The sequence below is a fragment of the Gadus morhua genome, chromosome 13, assembly GCF_902167405.1.
Source record: "Gadus morhua chromosome 13, gadMor3.0, whole genome shotgun sequence".
Lineage (NCBI taxonomy): Eukaryota > Metazoa > Chordata > Actinopteri > Gadiformes > Gadidae > Gadus > Gadus morhua.
Genome location: NC_044060.1, coordinates 12,687,909 through 12,709,085, shown reverse-complemented (window position 1 = coordinate 12,709,085; position 21,177 = coordinate 12,687,909). Strand labels below are relative to the sequence as shown.

The following is a 21,177-nucleotide window of genomic DNA, read 5'->3' as shown; positions in this document are numbered from 1 at the left end:
ACTCGACTCAACTTGCTTGCTGTGGTCGGAAACCCTTGGCCCGTTCGTTATTCAATTCGGTAGTAGTAACATGTACTTTCTCTCGGTGATGCATGTGTGTCTGTGCACCATACGGGAACACATCGTATTCGGTTGCCGGACAACATCCGAGTATCCCGGCCTAGACTGACCTCCTCTCTCTCTTCTTGCGGGTGGGCCTCCAGTGCTCCAGCACGTGCGCGGGGGGGTTCCAGCGCCGGGTGGTGGTCTGCCAGGACGAGAACGGCTACTCTGCCAACAGCTGTGAGGAGCGCAGCAAGCCCATCCAGCAGCGCTCCTGCGAGTCCGGGCCCTGCCCGCAGTGGGTGTACGGCAACTGGGGAGAGGTAGGACGAAGACCGCCTGGCTCACTAACTATACACCAATCAGTCTTTGTGTTATCTCAGTCCGTTGTGGAGCTCATAGCAGTCCTTACCGTCCCTGGAGGGAGGGATCCCTCTTTCTGCGTTCCTTCTCAAGGTTTCTTCTTTGAGTTTCCTTGCCTCTCCGGGAGAGGGGGGGATAAAGTTGCCTGTGAAGCCCTTTGAGACTGGAACTGTGATTAATGGCTATACAAATACAATTGGATCAACTTGTCTTTTTATCTGTCGGTCCGTCTGTCTGTTACTATTGGTAAAACTCTCTTTCGAATTGGATCCGGCCTCCATCATAGTCGGCTGGTTGGCACGGTGTGTAACAACCATGAAGCGTCCTTAATGTATATTTATGTAAGCCTGTAATGACTTGTCACTCACAGCCTTGTTCCTGTGTGTGTGTGTGTGTGTGTGTGTGTGTGTGTGTGTGTGTGTGTGTGTGTGTGTGTGTGTGTGTGTGTGTGTGTGTGTGTGTGTGTGTGTGTGTGTGTGTGTGTGTGTCTGGCAGTGCACCAAGCCGTGCGGAGGCGGGGTGAAGACCAGGCTGGTGGTTTGCCAGCGCCCTAACGGCGAGCGCTTTAACCATCTGAGCTGCGAGATCCTGGACAAACCGCCGGATCGCGAGCAGTGCAATACTCAGTCGTGTTCGGCGAACCCGCACTGGAGCACGGACCCATGGAGCTCGGTACGCTCGTAAAACATACTTACCTTTTTTGGTTTTGTCTCCAACCCCCTGCTTTTTTTTTTTCCTCCATTAAACAGTCTCTATTCTTCCACCTCACAAGGAGTTTCATGGCTGAGCCTGTTTTTGCATGACCCCAAAAACCATAAAAAACACGAATGAAATGGGGGCAGGATGACATTTGAAGTGTGTGTTCGTGCTGGAAAATCACACAAGTCACACTTTTGTTCCTCGCCCTCCTGCATCTACCACCACCCCCCCCCCCCCCCCCCCCCCCCCCCCCCGCCCCGACCAACCCTCCCCCAGCACCACCCCCACCATCGACTAACCCATCTCACCTCTCCCTCCCTGTTGATTGGTCGATGTTCTCAAGACCAATGGAATGGTGTTTCTGTTGCACTTAGAGGAGGTCGCAGGTGCTACCCTTTGGCGTTGGAGGTGCTCCACTTAGCGTCAGAGGGGCGACCCTTATCGCTTGGGGTTCTCCTCTTAGCGTTGGAGCTTCTCGCTCGCGTTCAACATTAATGCTAACAAACACGACGACAGCATTGAACCAAATGCTCCGCTGATTGAACCAAATGCTCCGCTGACAGCTGTGACCATCAGAACATTTCTTGGCGTGTTCTAGTTTCCATACCAACTGTTGTCGGTCCCTTGTGACAGTGTTGGAAGAAAACAACTAAACATCAGGATCACTTTGTATTACAATCAAAATTAGTTTGTAAGATATTGTTTTTAAAGATAATTTATTGCATAAGATATTTCTTTCCTTTTATTATCTTTTGTATATAGCATTAACCTTAACAAATGATTTATTTTGTGTCTTAGCTTTTTGTATTCGCACATGTAGCCAATCGTTGTTCATATGCAAATACTGATGAATGTTTTTGTATATCAGGAATATACGATGCCTTTTTTATTGTAATCATCCAAAGAGTCAACTGTAACCTCCAGAATGTGGTGCTGCACACGACTTCTTGGTAGACCAAGATATATGCTGGTTGACAGCACCGGCCTACAATGGGGCCAAACTATATTTTGTCTGCGTACTCTGGAGAAGAATACATCTTCATGACAACGCTGATGTTGGACTGGCTTATGTACCGAGAATTCAATTTGTCTCAAGGCACATGTGGTTTGTTAGAAAGCAGTTACTAATCCTAATTTGACACTTTATTTTGCAGTTCATTTATGTAGATTCTGTGAAGAAATTAACCATTTAGTGGCTTTTGTAGTGGCGATGTCAATCGGAACAGCGTTATTTTTTGATTACTATTTCCAAACCATCCTTTCAACACAATGGCTCGACCGCAACTCAGAACGGCATTGTACTATTGTTTTACATCTTGCCAATACCCATTGTATTGTTTGGCAGAGGAATTTAAACCACATTTCCTTATTGTGGACCATGCCAAGCCAATACATTTGAATCACTCTTACCGAAAGGTGCTTTGTATGAGTATATTTATATTGCGTTTCTATATTGTTTGCTATGTAAATACTTGGAGTTGCTTAATGCTATGCGCAACAATACCTCACTTGGAACCAAACACAGCTCAGCTAGCCATTAAAAACACAACCACCAGCATGACGACGGTGCTATAGGCGAAACAAGGGAGACGCGAGGCAGACGAATCAAAGGACAGAGAATAAATTAATGGTTTAGTGGGTTTGTTTATTGTTTATTGCACCTCGCTTTATGATAATCCGTTTTTGTGTGTTTGTAAATTTCATTTTTTGTTTTTTACCAACAGCGGTTTGCTTATTGATCGAAATAACGTAGCCAAATAGCAAGTGTATCATAGTTTCAAATCTTTTTTGAAGGCATTTTATTTTGTATTGTGTACACATCATTTAACTCACTTGACTCTGAAGAACATTGTCCCGTCATGCGGCCTATCCAACGTGTGTTTGTGGACCGCACCAAACCTGTTCCCTCTGTAGCTCCACCCCTGAGCCAACTTCATGTGTCTACCTCAGTCTCTGGTTTTTACGATGACCTGCCCCCCCTCCCTCCCCCAGCCCCCTCATAGTCCTACCCCACCCCTAACCCCCGCACCTCTGACCCCCCCACCCACCACCCAAAACCCCCCTCTTCTCTCTCACTCGATGGATATTTTTTTGCAAGCATGTATTTGTTGTGGGCTTTTGTAACAGCAGCATTAGGTTGGCCTAAGCACAGATCCGGAGGAAGGGGGAACGCATCCGCCTCTACCTCCTAGTGATTACACGGGACGGGGCCACGGGGGCTAGTGAAAGCTAAAATTCTGTATCTGTGGTTAGAAGCAAACTTTTGCTTGCCGACAAAAGCCCATCCGCCCGCCCACCATTTGTCAGCTCTTCTCCTCATAAATGTCATAGCTGTCTCTTCTGACAGCATACCTTATTTTAAGGGCCTGTTAACACGTCTTAACGCATGGCGTCGACTAACTGGAAGACGTATTTCTCGTGATAACTGCCGTGTGTGTGCGCACAGGTCATTCAGAGGAAGTAAAACACAAAGCCTTTGAGTCAGGCAGCATAGTCTGAGTCGTATCAGTGTAGAATTGGATGAGTAAAAGGGATTCTCCAGAATATCAATGTTTTGTTTTTTTCCTTCCTTATTTTCTGCTCACCTGTAAAATTGTTGGATTAGTAAACATAGTTTTGACGTTGCTTCCACCTTTACCGGATATGAGATAAACCCTCTAGTTGTAGCACAAACAAACAAGGCCGCTAGGCTAAAGGTGCTAACATAATGAAGGTTTTCAAATGCATACATTCCATACATGAAAAACTACTTCAAGTTGTTATTTGATAATTTACATATTGTTGACAGCATGTTCAGTCAGAGTGTTATTCCACGTCTGTCAATGTTCAGTAACCTTTTTGAAACCATTTGTTAAAATATGGGTGATGTATGCCCAGGTGATTTCAATGATTTGGGCTTAGTGAATATCTATACAGGTGAATCTCAAATCTGGTGACGGTTGGAAAAACATCAAATCAAACATTGTTATCCTAGTTCCCTTCTTATGTCACACTAATGGCGTCGATCTCATGTAAAGCATAACACCTCTAATACCATAACCAACAGGCTCTTGAAATAAGGTTGTCTTTTTTGTTGCTATCATTTACACATGGCAGTATTAGTCTGTGTTTCAAGACAATGTGTGTATATTTATGTAATTAATTGTATTTATTGCTACTACAATATAATGCCATGTCAAATATTTAATTTTTTTATGGATTTTGTATTTGGAATTTGTGTTTTTATTTGCAGAAAAAGGTTACGATTAAAGATGAAGTAGAGGTACTACTAAAGTCTTCTTTGATTTTTATTATTTTAATCCAAGAGTGCTTCCATAAAAGACTTTTAACATCGGCTAAACATGTGTGTCCATGTGCAAGCTTATCTCAATCAGACTCCTTGGTAGAGGAGCTAAGGGTAAGCTCCTGCTTTAAGCCTGAATTACTGCAAGGAACCACTAACAAACATCTAATAAACGTTCATTAGCACCGTAGCCATCGCTGCTGGGAAACTTTGCAGCCCTGTTAAAACGTACATAACATCAATTAAAACTTTCAGCTCGTCATTACCGACCTGAGATATATCGTAATTACAGCGTCCGCGTGGAAGTGGCCTAGGTTATTGAGCGCTTCACCTATGGCTTGCATAGATCCTCTAGTGAGAAAACGTAGACCCCCTCAGGCCTGGCAAAGAGCTTGGAAAGCAGTCCTCTCTCCAACTTGTGTTTACAAAGGGCAGTATTTTTGCTGAATGAAAATGTACAAATCACTGAGCAATATCTTTTGTTGTTTCAGGAGGTCAGGGCATTACCGTCCCTCTTTTCAGCCATCATGCTTTTGGTGGCGGGGTACAGAGTTATTTTTTTTCTATCAAGGTAAATCTTTCTTCTGTGTGACAATGCATCCATGGACCTCCCATCGCATTCGGTATGTTCATCCACTCCTAATGCCCACTATGGCTGTTTTTTTTTTGAAGAGGGGACGGAGGGATGCCCGGTGACGCGTGCTCTTCTATAAAGTCACTGCCGACGCCACCCCCCCCCCGTCCCCGACCGCTTACCCCCGAACCTGGTTAGCCCCGCCCCCATTTGCTAATGCGGGCTGATGACATTCTTCCGATGGTGGGGGGCCCAGTGGCAGTGACTCCAATGAAGGGGACTCTGATGAGACAATGCTGCGGTGAATTGGGCGGGTCAGGGGGTCACATTTGATCTGGGAAGGGGCCCGGTTCTTCTCATCAGCACACAACACATGGCTTCTGGGAAATGGTTGTGATGCCAGGGGAGAAAAAAAAAAAAGAAACAAAAAGGAAAGAAAGAGGGGAAAAAAAAAAAAGTGCCCGGAACAGCCGTGTCATCTATTGATGTCCGGAAGAGTCCAATAGACTCTATAGACTCCATAGAATAGAGGTCCTCTGCTTGGGGCCCGGACAAAGGGCCTGCATTACAATGCGGAATGAGACTGTGGTTGAAAGAAGGTTTTATTTGAACTCATTCTGTACACAACACACAAGTTAGATGGTACAAATGCAGCATTTTGAACCTTGCAGCAAAAGGGTAGATTCACCTTACTCACCTATTTTTTGTGGTCTGCATTTTAATCACGCAAGAAGGGATAATCGTATACCATTGTTTATTTACAGCTGTTAGATGAGTGAACGTGGGTTTAATGTCTATCGGATAGAAATATAAGTCATGTTAAGGTTAAGTATGTGTGTGTGTGAGTAAGTGAGCTCCAGGGTAATTTAAGACAACTGCTACTGTGATTTAGCTATTCATTCCGCCCCAGAGAACGTTAATGTAGTCTGCATGAGATTTCATGGACTGAGAAAGTGGCTGGTAATTTACTTTCTAATAATTCCCAAGCTTGGGTATTTGAGTGCTCTGAAATGGTTTATTAATTTTTTACTACATAAAACTAAGAAAGTATGGCATGACAAGCATAACAGCATGCTGGCATTTTGCCTCAGATTGTAAATGTCTGTTTTTAATAACCTCAGCCTTCCCTGTAAACCCCTTTTCTTCTTGAAATTTCCATCCCGGCCCAGGGCAGTGTGTGCAATTGGCTTACCGCAGTTCATGAAAACATGTTTTATATATTCATATGAAACATATTTTTTCTTAATTTATCCATATTCAGCCGCATTAATGAGAGATTAGTATCTTGACTCAGAGAGATTTTTCTTTCTTGCTATTCATAATTCTACTGTACATTTAAAGACATTGGAATTCAAAATGAAACTTAAAACTAATACTTTTTTATTCTGGACGAAAGAAAAATCCTTAGTCCCATTTAATTTGGCACATGACTTTCTTTTATTTGGTTCAAATGAAAAAGAAAGAAACATTTAATTGTTTTTATTGGTTTTCTATCCTAGTTAACGTAGTTTGTGTGTGTCTCTGTAACCCATGAACAGCACAACAGTGTGGTTAAACCAAACCTGAAATGATTATTTATTTCCTGACACCCATACGCCGTATTAACAGCCCCTCATCTACATCACCGCCAACCTCATCTCCCATCACTTCACTTCTCCCCACTTTATGAATGGTTGTTGAGGTGGACCCCATACCCGCCCCCCAGAATGAGGTGAAGGGTCAGCGAGTGTTGGTGCTGTCCCTCTCTGGGCCGAGCGGTGCCCCTCGCTGCCTCTGGACTCATTCAGCTCCAGAGCCTGTCACCTCCTATCCATCGCTGCACCCGACGCCCCCTTTGATTAACCCGAGCACCACCGAGCCAAGCCCCTCCCACCCGACTTCCCCCTGCTGTCACTCTGGGGCCTGTGCGTGTGTTTGTTGGCGCGCACGGCTGGAGTGGAGTGGAGTGGGCCGTCCACTGTCGGAGCGTGTTATAGGACGCCCAGTGGCTCAGTCAGGAGAAACCTGGAAGTGGATCAGAACCGCTGGCGGACTGGCATGGCGCGCTTTTTCAACAGTGGGTCTGTGAAGTCCACGTGGTGCATGCTGTCGTTTATCTCACTGTCACAGACCTTTTCGGTATGTGAGACAAAACAATTAAACAAATCAAACTGTTTAACAATAGTTATAACAAGGAATGCCTGAATTCTGAACCATTTAACCATTCGGCTCGTTCATATAATCATCCTATTGAAATAAATACATTCAAATGATTCAACTTAAATCTATCCTTCTTGAAGCTTAAACATCGCAATGTTGTTTGGAACAGATAACCAATCCTGATGCCATTTCCTTGACTATGTCAGAAAATGAAAAGCAATTAGATGAGCGTTTTTCAAACAACGGCTTGGTATCATTTAAAAAATAGTGTTGCTTTATGCCTATAACCATGTTTCCCATTCTAATGTTTTCCACTGATGTTTTTTGTCAATATGTGTTTGCTTAATAACCTTTCTTGTCTTCCCTTCTTGTAGTAATAACTGTGTAAAAGGGGGGCTTGACACCTTTTATATTAGCCACTGCATGGGTATTCATCCTTTATTTTCTGGCGTCACACCTCAAGTCAAAGGATCACCTGTCCTCATCTTGATTAACTCGGTCTGCTCTTTGCAGTGTTCAAAGGACCCCTGTCCTCATCTTGATTAACTCTGTCTGCTCCTTGCAGTGTTCGGCCTCCTGCGGAAAAGGCCTCAGGAACCGCCCGGTGAGCTGTGTGACCGGGTCAGGGCTCCCTCTCCCGGAGGAGGACTGCCGGCTGCGGCCCAAGCCTGCCAGGCAGAGGCGCTGCCGCGGGAGCCGCTGCCCCAAGTGGAAGACGGGCGGCTGGGCAGAGGTACAGTGCCACTGCCCCCACCCCCTGCTGCTCGCAAATAACCCTGATGTTCTCACCCTGGAAGGCTTGCAAGACCTTCTTTCTTTCTCTTCATGCTGTAATGTGTAACAGCTTACTGGTTCTCTGTGGTGTGTGTGTGTGTGTGTGCTTGTGTGTGTGTGTGTGTGTGTGTGTGTGTGTGTGTGTGTGTGTGTGTGTGTGTGTGTGTGTGTCCAAACATCTGCTGCACAACGGGGCTTACTGCCGTGGTCTCTGATTCCCAGAGCAAGGCGGCTAACTGGGCTGAGGGTGCTGCTCCACATGACTGTGGTGGGCGGTGGGCTCAGGGGCGGCCCCAGCACATTTGGCGCTCTAGGCGAGATTGTTGACGGGGGGGGGGGGGGGGTATGGAGCGATTGTTGACGGGGGGGGGGGGGGGGGGGGGGGGGGGGGTGTAGCCGATAAGATTTTTTTTTTTTTTTTTGGACGCACTATTTTGCGCTCCCCCTCTAGATGGCGCTCTAGGCGGCCGCCTAACCCGCCTGTAGGGAAGGCCGCCCCTGGGTGGGCTGGTCGGCCCACCACCTTGAGGCAGGCTGGGGGCCACGGAGTAGGACCATGTGCTGCTGCAACACACTACTGCTAACTGGCACAGGGAGGAAGGCATGTGCAAGGCTCTCTTTTAACCCAAACTAGCAGAGATCCAGTCCATAAAATGTGGAAAATGCCCCAAAAAACCAAACCTCTTTCCCTGTGTTTTCTATCATTGCATTCTTTTTTTATTCGTTCTCTCACTCCTTTTTACATGTTAACCAACATTTGAGTAAACCTGAGACTCTCTTACCTTCTACTTTCCTATCCTTGCGTGAAACTTTTCGGCCCTCTCTCTTTAGTGGCCTGCAAGAGAAGCCATCTTTACGTGGTTTCATACCAGTCACTCATGGCTTGCATCTGGGCTGGCAGAACCTCCTTTGCTCTTCTTTGATTCTTTCCTTTCTATTTTTTACTTACGTCTCCTCTCCGACTCGTCCCATTGGTTGAGGATCCCTCTCACATGTGTGCTCCATCCCTGCTGGATTGTTGCTCTCTCGCTGGCTTTCTCTCGCTGGCTTTCTTTTGCTGGCTCTCTCTGTCTCTGTCTCTCTCTCTGTCACTCTCTCTCTCTCTCTCTGTATCTCTTTCTCTCTCTCTCTCTCTCTCTCTCTCTCTCTCTCTCTCTCTCTCTCTCTCTCTCTCTCTCTCTCTCTCTCTCTCTCTCTCTCTCTCTCTCCTCTCTCTGTATCTTTCTCCCTCTGTCTCTCTCTCTTCCAGTGTATCTCTCACTCTCTCTCTCTCTCTCTCTCTCCACCAGGGAATGACGCTCCTGCTTGGTCTTAGTGGAAGTGCAGCATGGTCTTGCAACAGGGTGCCTAGAAGTTATTAAATGCTGGAAAAACAAAGGACACATGTTAACATGGGACACATTAATAACAGATAATAATAGATTGTCATACAGTCATATTTACCCTCACATATCATATTTATATATGATATGGAACTAAATTATACTAGACTATAAAAATGAATTCTCAAAAGGTTATAGTATATAGTAATTATAAACACTTTCTTTACGACTCTATTCAACACTAAAATGGCTTTTTGTTTTCACTAAAACATACTTTTTAATTGTTCCTATCATAAATTATTGGTGATATAAACTGGATGAAGCATATAAAATAAGTAATAATACAATGATTTGGTTATCATTCATAGTCATTTTAGTCTGAATGCCACAAAACGAATACACAATTTAACTTACCGAATCGATCCGGAAATCGAGGCTATAAATTAGGGCCTGACTCATCACTGATATCAAATGCGTGGACATATGAGTAAATAAACAGGCTATACTATGTTCGAAAGGCGCAGTGCAGTACAGTAGCATAACAATAAATTGTCATTGTCAAACAGATTTTTTTTTAAATCCTACCCGTCGTCTGTTCAGTGTTCAGCGACATGTGGCACCGGTACGCAGCGGCGCGAGGTCTCCTGTCGGCTCGGAAACCGGCGGAGTCCAGACGGGACAGAGTGCTCCCAGCGCTCGCGACCGGCTTCCGGTCAGCCGTGCAGCGTTACCGAGTGTCCCTCGCTGTACCAATGGCGGGAAGAGGAATGGCAACCAGTAAGTTCAGTTTTGATAACTTTCAAATAAACTCGTCTAAAATGTGACACGTGGTGACACGAGGAGTGCATGGGTCTGTCCTGCTGATGGAGAGTCTCGCTGTACTCGGGAAGCTAGAAGTGGAGCGCGCTGCGCACGCACTGTGCGCACGTTGGGAAGAGAGGAAGGGAAAGGAGAGGAGATGAGAGTTGCTATGTGTGCAGTGCAGACCTATGATCAAAGTCAGATGATCTTTTCTTTTTTCTCCACGCAGAGGCCGGCTCTTGCACAATTAGATGTCTTCGACTCAGAGTAGCCTGTTTAAATACTGAATGTTATTAACATGTTATGGTATTAACATATTCCTGGTAAGTGTGAAATGTTCTAACTTCCCGAGAAGAGCTAGACATTAATTATCACAATTCACCTGATGGTGTGCTTCGTAGTCCTAAGAAAAGTAGTCCGTACCAGCACAGGCGGCGTGTTTAATTATGCTAATGACAAAGGTTATGAACCCAGCATATTGTGGTTAAATCACATTGGCATCCACACTTCAACTTTAACTCCAAAATAATACACTCCTATAGACCTCTGAAGAATAAGTCCCGCCTCCGAGGCTCCTGGTTCCATTGGTCAAATGTCTATGGGAAATAACATGGGGTTTTTGAAGGATCGTACATAACAAACTCTGTAGGTGGCGAAGAAGTAAAAGCTGCTCACGTTTTGAACTACACACTTTTTCCATCTAGATTCCACTTGGGTTTTGGATTGTCGGTGCCGTTAAAATAGCATTTATAATAGTTTACTACTTTAACGGCACCGACAGTCCAAAACCCTAGTGGAATCTAGATGGGAAAAGTATGTAGTTCGTGAGCAGCTTTTACTTCTTCGACGCCTGAAAGAGTTTGTTATACATGATCATTCAAAAAACCCATGTTATTTCCCATAGACATTTGACCGATGGAACCAGGAGCCTTGGAGACGGGACTTATTCTATTGCACAGCGTTGCCTCACTGTGTTTTTCATTGTTGTTTGACAGTGTCTGTGGAAGGCTGATATGGACCAGACTCAGTCGCTCCCCTTCCTAATACTGTATCTGACCCAGGTCGAAGCCAAAAGCACACTAAGACATTTTAACACCCCTTGTGTATACATGGCCCAGTATAGACTCTAGATTCGACTATCAACGCAAAGATCAATCAAAGCAGTAAAAACATTTAAAAGGCTAACTTCTTTTCCCAAAACATTGCTGACGTTCACTGCCCAAGATGGAAAGGTGTTATGGAAACCTTCTGGGTCAAAATGGGTGTAGCTAGTTCTGGCAGTACACTCTAGGCAACAGCTTATCCAGTCCAATCAAACGCACGTACACTGAAAGGCGGTTCATTGAAGACCTTCAATCTCGAACAAAAACACTCTGCGAAGTTAGGTGTGATGAGCTGATTTTGAGCCATGATGTCCTGAATGTGGGGTAGGGGGGGGGTATACATCGGGGTATGCACCAAGTGGGCAATCACCATGTATTTACCTATTTACAAACAGGTATTTTGCAGAGACAATTATTAACTAACTTGGTTGCGTCCTGCTTCCGTAGTGCAGTAAGTCATGCGGGACGGGCCATCGGCGACGGGCCATGCAGTGTGTGGACCAGCTGGGGAAAGAGGTCCATGACATGTTCTGTGCAAGCCAGGTCCGAGCCCCGGACTCGGAGCCCTGTAACAGCCACCCTTGTGATTTTGTCTGGGTCACCGGGGATTGGACTGACGTGAGTGCTGGGAATTATTTTAAAGAAACTCAAACTTAAAATAAAAGACTGCCACAGTTCTCCACGTATAAATCCTGGATTTGATTCTCCCCACTATCCAGTGTTCAGCCAGCTGTGGCGAGAGCTTCCGCCGGCGTCTTGTTTCCTGCAGTGAGGTGCATTCTGGGAATTCTGACAACTATGAGTACGGGCATCAGTCTTCTTCAAACTGCCCCGGGACGCCCCCTGAGAGCTACTCGCCCTGTACTGTGGGCCCCTGCCTGGCGCCGCAGGAATGGAGGGCCGGAACCTGGGGGCCGGTGAGCATGGCTTGGCTTTTGTCAAATATTTCATTTATTTATAAGACCATGAGCCTACTCCGAAAACCTGACTGCATTTCTTCTGACTTTCTTTTTCTATTACAAATGTTTTATCTATCAATCATATGCATAAATTACTATAAATAAAATGGATCCTAGGGAGCCTTGCCTGGCCGGGCTCTCTCTCCCGGATGTCAGCCTACAGTCCACTGCCATTGTTGCATAAAAGAAAAGTAGAGCAGGGCTTGCTCTAGGGGTGCATGCGTCTTTGCAATGTCCTTTTTCTCTTGGAAAAAAATGCAGAGATGTTATCAAAGAACAGTTACAAAATACTTCAGAAATCAACAGTAAGCTGGTCTATGGATGTTTTCGATTAGTAGCGCATTGATTCTGAACAGTTTGAAGACAGAGTGGTCCCGTAATTGAAAAATAATGCCCACTCTTGGAACCTGGTTAACATATCAGAATCAAGTATTCAACGATGCCGTGGTGTAAACACAAACATGTCCTTTCCTGTGCTCCGTCCACCAGTGCTCGGTGAGTTGTGGTGCTGGGGTGATGGAGAGGAATCTACAGTGTGAGACGGCAGACGGTCAGCAGGTCACCAGGTGTTCCCCTGACGCCATGCCAGAGAGGAGGAAGGTCTGCAGCAACCTGGACTGTGAGTACCACAAACATCTGCCCCTGGCTTGGGAGGCCACGGTCAGCAGACGGAGGTGCACGCCTGACTGCGCCCACCGCCACAAAGCGTCTGTGGAATAACAGAGGCCTGGAGTCTAGCCGGCCCTTGATGTCCTTATCGCCAACGTCTGGCCTGAGGGTGAAATGTTTACCGTCCGAGACAAACAGCAAGGTTGAGCTCATTGACCCTGCTGTGTGCCTACAGTACAGTACAATACAATACAGTCCAATACAGTAGAATGGGTCAACATCAAAGAATGAGGCGCTATCAATTTTCTGTGATTCAGTACAGCAATTTGCCACACTTGACCAGCCTTTTGAAATTTGTGTGTGTGTGTGTGTGTGTGTGTGTGTGTGTGTGTGTGTGTGTGTGTGTGTGTGTGTGTGTGTGTGTGTGTGTGTGTGTGTGTGTGTGTGTGTGTGTGTGTGTGTGAGTGATTGAGTATGGGTGTGTGCATGTGTGTGTGTGCGCGATTGTGTGTGTCTGTATGCATAGCCATACAGTCTGTGCTTCTCAAAGAAACACCGATTGAGTTTAACCTTTCTCCTTCCCCCTTTTGTGCCCCAGGCCATTTGCCTGTGAGCTGCCGGGACGTCCAGAGACTGCATGGACGCGTCCCAGATGGCGAGCACTTTCTCAGAATTCATGGGAAAGCACTCAAGGTAACTTTGGAGGATATTCTAACTTGATGAAGACATGCCCTTTGAAAAGCATGTGTCAGTCATCTACATTTGAGGTGAGAGAGAGAGAGAGAGAGAGAGAGAGAGAGAGAGAGAGAGAGAGAGAGAGAGAGAGAGAGAGAGAGAGAGAGAGAGAGAGAGAGAGAGAGAGAGAGAGAGAGAGAGAGAGAATTGAAGTATTTCTGTACTTCTGTGATGGGATTAGCATTGACAGATCGTTTTCATCTTTCCATCGTGGTGTGCACACGTGCACATGTGTGTATGGTGGGGGCTTTCCATATGGACCTCTACTCTTTAACATTTATATTACTCACAATAACTGAGCTCAGTCACGCCACGCTGCAGCAGACAAAGACATGTGGTGGAAGAATGCTTCAGACGGACCTGTCCTCTCGCTGTCCTTTAGTAGTACAGACAGGTGGTCACTTTAGCTTAACCAGATCACACGTGTGTCTTTTTCACTCGGTCCAGACCAAATGTGAAGGTTTTCACCGTATGCGTTCTCCCTCCAAACTCATTATCTCTCTGTTAACCTCTCAGCCCGGAACCTGTTTGTAGTATATCAGATGAATATCATAATAATTAATATGATGAAATATGTTATCTTTATATATCTCCATTCCAAATTCCTCCTCATTGATATTTGTTATGGTTGTTATCATCCTCGTGGTCCTCCTCCTCCTCCTCATCATCATCATCATCTTCCTGGTCCTCCTCATCATCCTCTTCCTGGTCCTCCTCATCATCATCATCATCATTTTCCGGGTCTTCCTCCTCCTCATCATCATTCTTCCTGGTCTTCCTCCTCATCATCATCTTCCTGGTCCTCCTCATCATCATCTTCCTGGTCCTCCTCCTCCTCCTTCTCCTCCTCCTCCACCTCCTCCTTCTCTTCCTGATGCGCCTCTTCCTCCTCTTCCTCCTCCTCTTCCTGTCCTCCTCCTCTGCCTCCCTCAGGTCTACTGTGCTGGCCTCCAGACAGACACGCCGCAGGAGTACCTCACCCTGACCGCTGGGGAACGGGAGAACTTCTCTGAGGTCTTTGGCTTCAGGTAATGGCTTCTAATGGGGACGAACCATTGTCCTATTTTAATATAATATGCTACAGACTTCAGAAATAGGGATCCACTTAGACTGGAATTTGGAGAAGGCTGAAATGGAATGAGGGCTGTAGAAAACCTCACTTTCATTGTGTGTGTGTGTCTGTGCGTGTCAGTGAGTGTGTGTTTACATGCTATCTGTGTGTGTGCGTGTGTGTGCGTGTGTCTGTGTGTGTGTGTGTGTGTGCGTGTGTCTGTGTGTGTGTGTGTGTGTGTGTGTGTGTGTGTGTGTGTGTGTGTGTGTTTGTGTGTGTGCGTGTGTGTGCATGTGTATTTGTGCGTGTACGTACATGCATACGTTCGTACCCCTTACGTACGTGCATGTGTGTATTGGTGTGTGTGCGAGTTTCGGTGGCATGCCTAATCATATATTTTCCTCTTTATCATGTGTGTGTGTGTGTGTGTGTGTGTGTGTGGGTGTGTGTGTGTGTGCTCTATGGGTCACACATTGTACAGACTGATAGACCCCACCCAGTGTCCAGCAAACGGCTCGATCAGAGAGGACTGTGAGTGCAGGAAGGACTACAGCGCCGCTGGCCTCTCCGCCTTCTCCAAGGTCCGCCTGGACCTCAGCAAGATGCACATCGTCAGTGAGTTGTCCACACACACCCAGACACACAAACCTACAAATACACAAACACACACACACACACACACACAAACTCACGAGGAAACAAACACAAACACACACACACACACACAAACACACACAATAACACAATCCCAGACAAACAAACGCACGCACACCTTCATGACGAAATTCCCATACACACACACACACGCACACACACACACATGCAGAAACACACACACTCACACACACTCTCACATTCTCACACCCTAGCGAACACACTATCTCAGAAACACTCAGAAACACACACACAATCATACACACACACACACACATACACTCACAAAACTCTTTCGTAAATGACAATTCAATTATTCAATCATTCAACGATTAATCGTTTCAGCACTCGTTCATGAATACTCAGTCAATCATTCTCAGAATTTAAACTATCATCAAAGCACCGCCGAGGGCTTTACGTGATCAACTGAAGGTCACACTGAAATTAAGAAACAACTGAAGACCCCCACTCGGTAAGAACAGGTTGTCTGCTGCTCGTAGTGAAAGTGTTACAGACTTTTACATGCTGCTTATGTACTATTAAAGTTAAAGCTGTATCCCACAGAAGCCTGACCAATGAGAAAGGGAGGCTGCATTCAAACCACATTTCCATATAAAGAGACCTGGGCTTTACAGTTCGGAAAAGACGTTTGCCAAGTCAGGCGTTGGCATTCACGCTTCAAGTGGAGAATCTTGATGTTGTTTAAACAGGGATTTCCGGGAATTATTGTCATAAACTCAAGTTTCATTATAAATACCATGCATGGGAACACCCTCACACACTCACTTTGTGAGGGAAGACTTTACTTCGGGGAATAAGTAGTTAGACGCACTCCAGGCTAACAATTAAACAAAGAGCTAATTGGTAATAGCGGGGGAGACAGCTAGACAGAGAACCTCTCCCTCACCCTTCTAGGCCTGCGTTAATTAGAGCCCTTCTTTGTCATCACTCTCGCTAAAGGTTTAGTTTCCTTTCCACTTAATTATGCCCATGGCTGATTGGCCTAATGGAGTCAAGATGTCCAGCCGGGTGATTTGTGAGACAACTTTAAAACTGTGCAAGGTTAAAAGCCCTTTGCACAACTACACAAAATTGGTGTTAGGTTTAGGATTATCTGTTGTAAACAGAGTAGCATCTCACAAGCTCCCGAAAGGTCTTGGAAAGCTCTTATATAATGACACCTCAGAATGTTGGGCCTCTTCTGGATATGGACCTCTGACTCTGACTGAGTTCCAGTGAAAACCATAAGAGCACTTTGTTCCACTTGCATTGTTACTGTAATCACAGTACACGCCCTACCCATTTCTATTCAACTTGAGACTTTTGAGTTTACGAGAGGAAAGGATCTAGAAAAAGAGTCGTTATAGGGCTTGTATAGCAGAATGCATCATGGGATTTTTGTTGCCGATACCCATTTTAGAATAGCCAAGAGAGTTGTAGTAATGTAAAATCCTTAATAAATGTAAATGCACCATATCTATGAAAATAAAAAATGAGAACCACTGTGGCAGTTGTAAACACTACAATGTCACCCCATAATAACAAATCATTGTAAAATTGTTTACGAAACAATGACCAAAACACTATTACTATCAATACAATTATTATGCTCCTATACCGAAATGGAGGCAGTCATTGCGAGGAAATTGCACAGTGTACAAGCCCTATGATGAGTACCTTTTGATTATTTTGATCATTACAAAACGGCCAGGTTATGACCCGAGCTTACTCCAGCATTATAAAAACCACCTGTGTCATTATTTTCTCTCGTATCTTCTTCTATGTCCTTGTCATTCTGTTTTGTCCTTTAGCCACAGACTGGCAGTTTGCATCCACCCATGAAGGCCAGCGAATTCCCTTTGCAACAGCTGGAGACTGCTTTAGCGCCGCCCGCTGTCCACAGGTGAGAACTACAACGAGGGAAGGAATATCAGTACATCAGCATTGTTCCAATCCATTCTCCGGTCAACACAGTCTTCATAGTATGATAGAGTTCAGCTTTAAAACAGAGCCGTGCCAGTCATCATTAAATGTGGCTGCAACCAATACTCATTCGAGCTGTTCTTCTTCTTGGAAAGGAAAACCCCCAATGTGGCTGGTAATGATTATATCAAAAGACACTGGAGAGCACACACACAAAACCGGCACAAGTTTATTTATTTTTTTGCACACACAGTTGCGTTTGAGTGTGTTCTGTGTTTGTGCTGTTGCTTTATTTATCGGCCGTGTGCACATGCTTAACGTGCACACTCTGCCCCCTATGGTGTTCCCTCCTTTATATGCGCGATTGCCGTGCTCTTGGCCCCGAGGTTCCCACACTACCCACCTCCCCCTCTAGTCCCATCCTGCACCCAATGTGCGGCCCAGATGACCTGCCTCTCCACCCTGTTAATGATCAGCATCCAACCACCAGGGAAAGCCAGTAAAACGCGGAGGAGAAGACAAAAGTTAAAAAGAAGTACCTCAAATGCACCCTTTGACCTACTTTTCCCCCTCTACTGTGTTTTCCCGGTTTGCCTTTGGAATCATGGGGGCTGGGCGATTGGGAGCCCCCCTATCTGTTTGTTTCATTGTGTGTGTGGGGGGGGGGGGTGTCTGTGTGTGTGATCTGTCTGTGCAGTCACACAGTTTGTTGTATATGCTAGACAAGCTGGCATATACACCTGATGTAAATGCTACATCAGGTGTGAGGATGATTCATTTTCACACCTGATGTATATGCATCATCAGGTGTGAGAATGATTCGTTCTCGCACCTGAACCAGAGTCGGCTACAGAGCTCATAGCCTGTACTGTATGTGAACTTGCATTGAGTGCTTAATTTACTCTCTCTGGAATAGCCAGATTTCCCAATTAGCCAGCTCTCTCTCTCTTTGTGTTTGTGTTTGTGGTAGAGAAAATGTCATGGAGTCATGTTATATAAACATATATATTTAACGTATATATTTTATTTTTAGAACTGTAAATGTGTGCAGTATGGCCTATCGCCTGTCGTCATGCTGAAGCTGGTCTCTGACAAAACCTCTCCATTCTTTGCAGGGGCAATTCAGAGTTAACCTCTCAGGTACAGGCCTGCAGGTGGCCCAGGACGCTCACTGGATCACCCAGGGCAACTATGCAGTGGCTGAGATCAGTAGATCAGAGGTACCGCCGACCCGGTCCACACACTCCCTACGTGTCCTGCAACCCTAGATCACGCTCTACAACTCAGCATGATTAAAAGACAGAAAAGCTCCAGCGATCTCTCTTGGACGCCCCTTGGTATCTTGCAAATGAAAAAAAACAAATGAATAACGGCTTTGAGTGTTTGCATACTCAGTCCTAAGTTGTTATTCATTAGCTCCTGGCAGCCCCCTATCATTCCCCGTCTTTCACTACTTCCCTCCTTCATTGCCTCTTGATTCCACTTTCGTTTTTTTCTGCTTATTCATCCTGAACTACGCTCACATTTAATCCCTCCAATCACCCACCTTCCCCACTCCCTCCCTCCCTCCCTCCCTCCCTCCCTCCCTCATTCCCTCCCTTCTTCATTCCCTCCCTAACTCTCTCTCCCTCTCTCCCTCCCTCCCTCCCATCCTCTTTGCACTCTTGAGCTGAGGAGAAGGCTGTCTGGGCACATTCCCAACTGGGCTCCCTCATCCAAAACTCCTCTGGCTCCCTGAGACCCTGCTGGGAAAGACCCTTATTGGGCAGCTGCTCTCTCAAGTACCATCAACCCCCTTCTCTCTCTCTCTCTCTCTCTCTCTCTCTCTCTCTCTCTCTCTCTCTCTCTCTCTCTCTCTCTCTCTCTCTCTCTCTCTCTCTCTCTCTCTCTCTCTCTCTCTCTCTCTCTCTCTCTCTCTCTCTCTCTCTCTCTCCCCCTCTATCTCTTTGAAATGGAGATCAGGCTGTAGAGTGCTTTCCTGGCATCACTGGAGGGAGCGGGATGCCAGAAAGTGTTCCTGGTCTGATTTCTATAAAGTGGCCGGTGTAAAGGGAACACAGGTTATGTTAGTGAGATGGAGAGGGCTCTTTGGGTATGAACAGCCAAGCCACTCGTTGTACCCTGTGGTTTGTTTATGCCCGATAGGGCATTAGTCTGGCACGCCGGCTTCCTCATTGTGTTGTAGGAGTCGACTTATGCATGCAAAGTATGTAATTCGCCTGTCTGTATTTAATGAGCTGGTTCACTATGGTGGTCTTTAAATATGCCTATAGTATCCTTGTTTCTAAGCTGCTGAGTGATAGCCTGTGATTTCTATAAAGGATAATTGCAGATCTATCCAACCAAAACAAGCCTGTCCTAAATAACTCACTTATAACAGATTGACTCCTTAACCAACTGGACATAGAACAGGTCCCCAGCCTCCCTCTACACAGCACTAAATGTTTTTTTCCTAAGGCTACTCATTGACATCATGTTTGTGCTTAGCACTTTAGACCTGACATGACAAGAACATGAGAAATTATGTTAAGCGATTGTTTCAACATGTTTCAAAAAGATAAAAAACCTGAAAGTGGAATTCCACATTTTGGACGCTTTAAAGTTACATTTCATAAAAATAGTGTATTTGTGTTTATCCATATTTTAAGGGCCTAGTACTTATGAATTATTATTTATTATGAAGCTATTTTAGAAAGACCTAACTCGCACCTCTTCTTGCCTCCACAGGATGGCAGCAGAGTTACAGGAATGTGCGGCGGATACTGTGGAACATGTACTCCCTCCTCCTCCAGCCTAACAGTCATACTGGAATAGAATCCACCACATCAAACAGGTGTACTATACAACCAATGATTACTACAATTGTCCCAGGGAACGTCACTTACAATGGATCTATACAATATTATATTTCTGTAAAGTAAACATTTATGTTGACCTTTAGAAAGCATCTCTGCTAAAGGTTTACATTCTTGATTAAAAGCAGGATCGTTCATCTATCTTGTCATTTATTTTTGATCTTGTTGGCAGGTCTTTTTCAAGTGTTCATATCGGGCCAGTATGTGCCTTCCTGTTCAGTGGTGCTAAAGCTGTCTCAGTCGCAGTCTCTGCTCTGTCCACCAGATGTCCTCGTCTCACGTACATAATGTAAAAGAATATGCTGTAAGTACTGTATAAATATATTTATTATATAATGCTTTTCTTTCCTTGTTATATCATAATGTAACTTGTTTGTTAAATTGGCGTGTGTGAGGCAAAACCTGCTCTATGTTGTTTATTTCTGGCAATATGGGCCATTTTGTCTTGTTGAAGCCATTGTGGTACAGCCACACATCCACTGTTCACTAGTGTTGGTATAGCTATAAGTAGAAAATCTTCTGATGTTGATTGGCTGCTGGTCACCATCCTAGTTTGTCTCTATCTCTGCTCACTTTATCAGCTCAAACTGCCCTTTATAGCATCACACTGTTACCCACTCACAGTTTTCCAGTGCTACAAAGGTATCACCAAATCAAAGCCTTTAACGAATACCTCATGGGCAGCTATGTTCAGTCTTGTGCTTTTCTTCTACAGTAATTGTAGACTGACTGCTGTCTCTATACTGGATACTGTGTATCCAATAGTGTAGAGGAGAGTACATCTGTGTGTCAGCATTGTTATGACAGTCTTACTCTGGGAAATACTGTACACATAGTCTTATGGTCATGGTGCTACTAATGTTGCATATATGAGGAGGCAAGACATGTGCTAAACTTTAACACTAATACACCTGTCTATATACACTCTAGATACTGTATATATACACACTATACAAAAACATTAAAGAGAATATAATTTTATTATATTATGTTATAGTAGGAATTATATATAATTCCACAAACATCTTCTTTGCAATCGTTCACATATTTAACACAGAAGCATGTTCATACACTCACACACACAAGGGGCAAGCGCACACACACACACACACACACACACACACACACATAGTGTACACACAGGCACAATTGACCGTTGACACGGGAGTACGGCTCAGTGGGCTAAAGGTACCGTCGGGATTAGACGGGCAGACATCAGAGGGGATCACGTTCCCCCTGTGGGGGGCCTGTCTCTCAGGTGGAGCACAGGGACACAAGGGAGAGCTAACAA

General features: G+C 45.2%; 1 protein-coding gene across 1 annotated transcript in view; it reads left to right on the top strand.

Annotated features, from left to right (window-relative positions):
* The window catches only part of adamts9 (ADAM metallopeptidase with thrombospondin type 1 motif, 9), a 51,215-nt gene that overhangs the window by 28,838 nt on the left and 1,200 nt on the right, over window positions 1-21,177 (top strand). Inside the window, exons 27-40 of the mRNA XM_030375196.1 lie at window positions 204-365; window positions 901-1,077; window positions 7,666-7,833; window positions 9,797-9,973; window positions 11,548-11,718; window positions 11,820-12,017; window positions 12,549-12,678; window positions 13,267-13,361; window positions 14,337-14,431; window positions 14,936-15,069; window positions 16,920-17,011; window positions 18,147-18,251; window positions 19,759-19,864; window positions 20,059-21,177. The exon at window positions 20,059-21,177 is cut by the window's right edge and continues 1,200 nt beyond it. Coding sequence (XP_030231056.1) covers window positions 204-365; window positions 901-1,077; window positions 7,666-7,833; window positions 9,797-9,973; window positions 11,548-11,718; window positions 11,820-12,017; window positions 12,549-12,678; window positions 13,267-13,361; window positions 14,337-14,431; window positions 14,936-15,069; window positions 16,920-17,011; window positions 18,147-18,251; window positions 19,759-19,845 — 1,791 coding nt within the window. The 3' untranslated portion in view covers window positions 19,846-19,864; window positions 20,059-21,177. The remainder of the gene's footprint in view (window positions 1-203; window positions 366-900; window positions 1,078-7,665; window positions 7,834-9,796; window positions 9,974-11,547; window positions 11,719-11,819; window positions 12,018-12,548; window positions 12,679-13,266; window positions 13,362-14,336; window positions 14,432-14,935; window positions 15,070-16,919; window positions 17,012-18,146; window positions 18,252-19,758; window positions 19,865-20,058) is intronic.